Source organism: Muscardinus avellanarius, assembly GCF_963383645.1.
Source record: "Muscardinus avellanarius genome assembly, chromosome: X".
Lineage (NCBI taxonomy): Eukaryota > Metazoa > Chordata > Mammalia > Rodentia > Gliridae > Muscardinus > Muscardinus avellanarius.
In genome coordinates, this window is record NC_137792.1 from 37,213,738 (window position 1) to 37,221,823 (window position 8,086).

Here is an 8,086-nt window from a genome sequence, read left to right on the forward strand (position 1 = left end):
TCTCATACACATCTGAAATCCCAATTTCTTTTTCTTTTCTCTTTCTTTCTTTCTTTCTTTCTTTCTTTCTTTCTTTCACAGTACAAGGGATTGAACCCAGGTGTATTCTACCTCCGATATACACCCCCAGCCCTATTTTTTATTCTCTATTTTCAAACAAGGTCTCACTGAGTTTCAAAGGATCTAAGTAGCTGAGGCTGTCTGTGAACCATGATCATCCTGTCTCAGCCTCCCAAATGCTGGAATTACAAGTGTGCGCCACCACTCCCAGCTTGAAATTCCAATTTTCTTCCCATGTTTCCAACTGCTACATTTCTCTCCTTAGATGTCTTCCTAGAACCTGCAATTCCAGATAGTCTGTCTTTTCCCAGAAACTCCCTTCTCTCCTCTTCACTTTCCTCTCTCTGCCAACACCATCTCCATATTCCTAGTCATTTTATACAAATTACTCTTAAACACAAAACTGGCAACATTAGCCACTGACCACAGAAGAAGCTAAATCTTTTGGTCATGGACATACAGAGATCCCCACAATTTGCCCCACTGACCTTTTAGTTTTGTCTTCCATTGGACTAGCTCCCCCAAACTTTACACTGATATTCTTAAGGTTTCCTAAACATGCTGCCATGCTCTTTTACTTATTTGTGATTGCTTACAAATTATTTTTTAGTTTAAAATGTTTTTGTGATCTAGTCTCCTGGGTAATTCATATTTATTCCTTAAGACTCAGTTCACTGTCACCTGCGAAATCTTCTCAGATTTTCTTTGAGTTTGATGTTGTCCCCAATCACCTTCCCTAGACCTTTTTAAAATACCCTACTAAATCATCTATCATAAGTCATTCATATTGTTTCTGACTCTGTCTTGTGCCTTTGTTTGTGTGGACCCCAGGAACTATTTTTATTCCTTTTGGGATAAGACATGGAGCTGGGAATAAATGTTCATTGAATGGATGAAAGATGAATGGACCCCCTTCTGTGACATGCACCACCTTCTTCTAACTTGTATGATTTATTTTTCTTTTTTAAAAAAAAATTGCTTTTAGCCAGGCGTGGTAGTACACACCTGTAATCTCAGTACTTGGGAGGCTGAGACAAGAGGATTGTTGGTTCAAGGGCAACTTTGGCAACTTAGCAATGCCCTCAGCAACTTAGCATAACCCTGTTTCCAAATAAAAAATGAAATAGGGCTAGGGTTGTAGCTCAGAGGTAGAATGTCCCTGTGTTCAATCCTCAGCACCACAAACCAAACTGATTGTAATTGAGCTGAGTGTGGTGGAACATGCCTGTAATCACAGTACTTTGAAGACTGAGACAATGAGTGGGATTGCAAGTTCCAGCCTCAATAACTTAGCAAGACTCTGTTTCAAAATAAAAAACAAAATAGGGCTGGAGGTGTAGCTCAGAGATAGAATACTCCCAGATTCAATCCCCAGTACCACAAAAAATGTTTTTAATTGACACAAAATTGCACATATTTGTGGAAAACCATGTGATGTTCTGATACAGTTGTGCATTGTGTAATGTCCAAATCAGGGTAAATATACCTATTTCTTGAGACATTTATCATTTCTTGATGCTGAAAATATTCAAAATCCTTTCTTCTAGTTTCTTGAAATATATAGTACATCATTATCTATAATCACACTACTGTGCAATAGAATACCAGAATTCATTTCTTCTTTCTAACTATAATATCATATATTGTTCTCATTTGGGTATCTCATCTCCTTTCTTGGATTGGCAAGTCTTTCAGGGCAAGATTAACGTGATCCATTTTCAATCCCCTGCCATTGCCTCCTCTAATGTCTATTGTTTGAATAAGTGAGTAAAACCCTTATGGGCGCTTGTGCCATATCTTAGACTCTGCAAAGGTATTTCACACACAACATCTCATTTCCCTTTTATGACTCTGTGATTTAGCTATCACTAACTGGGCTTTGAAGCTCTGCTTTCTTGGTTCTTAGAGCAATGCCTAACACATGTAATGTTGCCAAGAAAAGGCAAGTCTACTCATCAGTACCTTGCTTTGACAAATCAGACTTTGGGGGGTGAATATAGAGATTCACCACTGCTTATAAAAATAGCTTAGCTCTTATCTATGCCTCCCATGTAAATCTAACATGAATAATTTGAGTGAACTTCAAGGTTTGAAGTATGACTCACAAAGGGGAAAATAATGGGGAATAAGTAAAATAATGTGAACCCATAAGGCATAGCATGGATTAAAAAAAGAATTTTAGGGGCTTGGTAAAAAACTTTCAGTGTCTGTAAGATGAAGTGCTAAGCTAGGCACTGGTCAGGGTAAGTTAGGAATATTTTCTAAAACATCTAGGCTGGTTAAGCATTTAACTTCCTCTGAGGGGAAAAAAAATGTCAAAAATAATAAAAGAAAAAAAAAACTGAATCTATACTCAGGTTTGGCCAACCTCAGCATTCTGTTCTTTTGGACCTACATACCTGCAGCACTAGGCTTGGAGCCTGGCATAGGGGAGCTTACCAGGGTTGGCTAGACAGAGGCATTAGCCATGAGCTCTGACTCAAAGGTGAGGCAGGCTGGAACAAAAGCAGCACCATGGTACTAGGGTTTCCTCTTCAGGCCAAAGGCAGTGAAACCACCTCTGACCTGCCCTCTTCAAAGGCTACCTGAGATCTGGTGAGGGCAAGTTTTATATAACACATCTCCAGGTTCTGGGAATGTTCTAATTCCCAAATACCTGGAGGCACTGAAGCTTGGACTGCCTCACTCCAGGGGATCTGTTAAACCATCTGGGGGCCTTGCTTATTTCCACTGACACCCCCTATATGATCTGCTTGATTATTCTCAGAGGGTAAATTCCCCACTAACCCCATCCCTCCTTCTGTCTTCTGTTTGGTAACCATTGCTGTGTCCACAGCCACCGCCCCCCCCCATGGCTGAAGGGGCAGTTTCTGTCCCTATCTTTACCAAATATGGGGTGGGACAGAAAGCCTAGTTGTAGCTCAGCCACCCTGCCCTTGAGTGGGGGATATGGGATAGAAGAGGGTAAATAATAGAAAAGGCATTTGCTAAGAAGGCCTGCAGGCTCAGGTAGATCCATGACAATTATGGAACTACAGAGAATCAGGGCAGTCTGGAGGGTCTTTGGCAATGTATTGACCAGGGCCCAACCCTCCCTTCTGTACAAGGACTCACACCTCCATCCCCCACCCCCGCTGTCGAAATAATAAATAATACCTAGTGGTGAATGCCTACTCCAAGTGAGGGGGAATGTCCGTGTCAAATTGCAGCAAATGACAGACTTCGGCAGGGCCCCCAACAGGTGTCTTCCGCGTCCCCTCCCCCTCCCCTTTCCCCTTGCTTGGAAAATACCAGCAAGCACAGGCCTGGCAGAGCCTTCTGGAGGAGAAGTTCCAAACTGGCCCCAGACCCTCAACAGGCTTCCAGTCTCTAACATCTGCCCAAGGTTGTGCCAAATCCTTCCCCCCGCCAAAGGTTCAGTGCGCGGCCCACACAACCTGCTAGATCTCGGCGAGTGCAAGGAGAATCTGGGGCGTTGGGGGGTGGGGCTCGGGAATCAGTCCCCGTTTCCGAGGCCGCCCAGCACCTCACCCTGGAGGCCGGCCACCTGTTCGAGCACGCAGCCGCCACCACTGACCTGAGATGCCGCCCCCCACCACGACCACGTCGCATTTGTTGCTCATGGTGTCTGCCAGGCTCTGGACCGCTGGGGTGCCTGCCGCTCCGGTGTCTAGGATTGTGCCCCCGCCCGCACGTCGCGCGCAGCGCTCGCTAGCCAGCGCGCCTCCGCCGCGCCGCTATATTGCCAGCTAAGGAGCTAGACCGCGCAGCCCCGCCCGCCGGGCAGACACGCGCTAGCGGGGTTGGAGCGCTGGGCCACCGCCCCGTTGGCAGCTCAGCAGCCCAGGCCGGGAGAGGGCGGGTCCTAGGTGCAGAGGTGAATGGGTCCTCGAAGAGTTCCTCCCCTGGGCCACCAACCTAAGATGTCCTGCCTGGTATTTTCCAGGCAGCCTCCCTTGTGCACTACTGAGCTTGGAGGCCTGCAGGATGGCAGATTCAGGTGTCTCCCTCCAGCTCCTCAATGATTCCTCGGTGTGAAATAAATACTGATAAATATTGATTGCTTTCCAGGCACTCTGCTAAGTGCTTTAGGTTCCTATGCAACCTTAGGACAAACTGTTTTACAGTTTAATGAGTAAAAAGCCAGACAGAAAACAGAATGCTAGTATCCAAGCTTCACATTGTATCCCATAACTAAGTACAATTGATAGGCATAGCCACTTTTATCCACCACAGAGTATTACCATTATCTTGGCATATACTTGGGTGAGAGTTCCGGTCTACCTCACCCTCCTTCCAAACACCCACTTCTTTACCCAAATCCCTGGCGTTGCAAATGCAGCACCCAAACACAGTTAAATTTCCCCACTTTTGCAAGTGATCAAAACAGTCAGCAGTGGGGATGTAGCTCAGTGGTAGAATGTTCGCTTGGCTAGCAATGCACAAGGCCCTAGGTTCCATCCGCAGTATCCAAGGAAAATAGAAAAAAAGAAAAATACAGTCAACTGCACATTAGGCAACCAATCCAGTGTGTTAGCAGAGGAAACCGTTGAGGCTGTATGCAGGAGGCTAGGGGTGGCAGGGGAGAGACATTGGATGGGCAGGGGTGGGATTAAGAGTCACTCTAAAGCAGCATGCTGAGCTATTTATGTAACCCTGCATGTGGGTCTGGGGATTCTGGCTTTTCCAAACATAAGAGTCTCATAGATGCATAACTCTCCTCTGTATTAGCCCTCTGCATAATGAAGTTAGATGAAAACTGATGTCTTAAACTTGAACATGCACACAGGCTCGAGTAATGCATTTCTAATAAGTGCCAGGTAACACCAGTGCTGCTGGCCCATGGATCACCCTATTTGAGCACATTCTCCTTTACTGATTATAACATATGTGAAGATGGTTACAGTGAATTACTGATGAAGAATAAAATGATAGAAAGCATCATTTGTTTATGTGGATGCTTCTGTCTTCTGTTCCCAGCCCAATCATAAATCCCTGCAGGAAAAGACAATGCAATATCTTCTATTCACCTAATAATTTATTGAGGACCAATTCCATGTCAGACATTGTGCCCATCCTTAGAAATATGCCATTACAAATAAAAATATGCTAATTCTGAAAAAATTAAATACATAATTACAAGAAGCCTAATTCAGTGTTCCAACAGAGCAATGTGCAGCACCTCTGACCGAGATATGCAGAGGAATGCCGTTTGCTCCAGCAGTGTTTATTTGCCTTTGCAACTTCTCAAAATCTATGTTTCTTTCATCAATTAAAATGAACATGATTTCCTTTCATTTTTTATTAGAAGACTGCCAGAGAGATAAAGTGTTCTTATTACTTCGTTCTTGCTGTCCGGCTTTTCATTAGCGGATATTTCAGCGAGTATCTCATGACACCCCAGGAGGTTTCAATAAAGAGGCAGGCTGTGTGGAACAGAGTTCACCAGATAGTATCTAAGTTGTACATTTTGCTCTTTTTTAAAAAATGCTGGAAGCTTGATGGGGGATGGAAAATTAGTTTTAAAATTGGATTCTTTAGAGCTTACTGTTTTTTCCCCAACTACTTTGTTAATCTTTTTTTTTTAAAGCATACATCAATGGACAAAATGATGAAAGGGCCCAGCCATCACAGAACAGTTCTTTAATAATGCTCAATTGGAAGTGTTTTAAGACCCTTGGTTCTGCCCAGTATAGTAGCCATCATCAGCTTGAATCTCATTTTGAAAGTGACTAAATCTCCTCCTTTGGTGCAACAAGAATGCAATAGGGGACTCTTCAATGGACCAAGACCTTGCTTTCACCCCCAAGAAGTTGCTTAGTGGAGTAGTACTTCCCTAGTCGGCCCTAGAGTTGAGGGAAGTATCCACTTCAATCCCAATTGATCCTGTTTATGGGAAAATGAGCTGGAGAATCTAGATCTAACTTGAAAATCCATAGACTAATTTAAGTTGCCAAAGGAAAGACTTACCCCAGGGCCCAAGGACTTGTCAAAAATTGGAACAAGGCAGAATGAACAAGGGACAAACCACAGTGGGTGTTCAAAATTTATCCTAATACCCTGAAAGCTTTGTGGATGCCTTGAGCTTGTTTGTTGAGACAAGATTGAGATAGACAGAAAGAATGACTTTTCTTCCATAAGGAACATGAGCATAGCTATTTCCCCTATGATTTCATTTCATAGCACAGGCAGACACAGGAACAAAACACAATAGGGCTGGTCTCAGAATGTCAGAGAAAGATACCAGGCTACAAAGCTTCTAAATGACATAAATCATTTCACATATGTTGTAAGAATTTTGAAGCAAAACAAGACTTGATTTGCATTATAGGTGTTAATCAATCAGTACCCAAAGCAAATTTTTGCAATGACTGATGCTGAGACAAAGAACATTTTTACAAATCACAAATGGAGTCTTAAAGAAGGAGCGCCCTTCAGAATAGATGACTCAACAAGAACTGTATGGAACACATAGAGGAAGGAGAAATAGTAAAACATTCATCTCAGTAAGGAGAAAAAAATAGAGCAGATATTGGCCAAGAACAATAAATTAAGGATTTTTATCAATTATTTTCATGAAGAGGGAATTGAAAAGTAATATTGGGCCAGATGTGGTGGTGCATGTCTATAATCCCACTATCTGGGAATCTGAGACAGGAAGATTGCAAGTCTGAGGCCAGCCTCAGCAACTTAGTGAGATCCTGTTTCAAAAACAAAAATAAAAAGGGCTAGGGATGCAGCTTGAAGGTAGAATTCACTGGGTTCAATCCCCAGTACTATTACTACTAATAATAATAATATTAGTAGAATCCCACTGTATACTCCTTATTGATTGTTGAATCAATCAATAGTATACTAATAGCATACAATACTATACTATATTAGTATACAATAGTATACTAATTTATTACTAACAATTTATTACAATACAAACTATTGATTACTTTCTGCTTTATATAATTCTAATTTTATAATGTACAGTCAATTATTTGTGTTTATTTCTATAGCCTTGCGTTAAATCACATCTCTATATTTTATTATAAACAGATATATCATGTAGACTCCAAGCAATGATAGCAATCAATAGTCTGGTGCCTATGACCATCAGATAAGAAAAGTAGTTTCTTTTCTCATCCCTGGCTGGAAGGGCTGGTTACCAGGAGGACCAAGCTTTGGTTGAAACTTCGATATTTCAGCCCCACCCCCAAACTTCCAGGGAGAAGTGAAGAACTGAAGATTGAGTTAGTCAACAGTGGTTAAATATTTAATCAATCAAGTCAATATGATCACACTTCCATGAAGGCCCCTAAACAATGAGGTTCAGAGGAATTCTGAGATGGTAAACACATCCATGTTCCAGGAGGGTGATTCACCCCAAGTCCATGGGAATGAAAGCTCCTGCCCTTAGGACTCTTTCAGATCTTGCCCTATTACCTCTTCATTGGGCTGCTCATCTGTGTCCTTCATAATAAACCAGAAGTGTTTGTAAAGTGACTTCTTTAGCTCTATGATCCAGTCTTGCAAATTATGGAACCTGGAAAGAAGGCTATAGGAACCCCCAGTTTATAGCTGATCTGTCAGAAATAGAGGCAGTCCAGAATTTACAATTGACATCTGAAGTGGGACGGTCTTATGAGACTGAGCCACTTATGAAATTTGTGGGTCTGAGGCTAATTCTAAGTAGTTATTGTCAGAATTCAATTGTCTGTCCATTTTCCTGCAAATGACACATTAGAGTAAATCTCTATTGTGGCTATATACCACAAGATCAGCCAGTCTCAGCAAGTCAAGAATCATATTTTTTCTCTCATTATGTGGAAGCTAGAGAGAAAAAAGGGACCTCAGTTAAATGAAGAGAAAGGCCAGCGGAATAGTGGGAGGGAACTGAGGGAGATAGATGGGGAGGGGGAAAAGGAGAGTTGATGAAGGAAACAGTTCAAATAATGCTATGTTTATATATGAAGGTATTGCTACCAATTTCAATAACATGTATGGGGAGGAAAGAGGGGGGAGCAGGGTAGGATAT

The 8,086-nt window shown here is 42.3% G+C and overlaps 1 protein-coding gene across 1 annotated transcript in view; it reads right to left on the minus strand.

Moving 5' to 3' along the window:
• The window catches only part of MAOB (monoamine oxidase B), a gene marked incomplete at both ends in the record, with an annotated part of 121,327 nt that extends 117,644 nt beyond the window's left edge, over positions 1–3,683 (minus strand). Inside the window, one exon of the mRNA XM_080718363.1 lies at positions 3,638–3,683. Within this exon, the coding sequence (XP_080574489.1) occupies positions 3,638–3,683 (46 nt within the window). The remainder of the gene's footprint in view (positions 1–3,637) is intronic.
• Between the last annotated feature and the right edge of the window lie 4,403 nt (positions 3,684–8,086).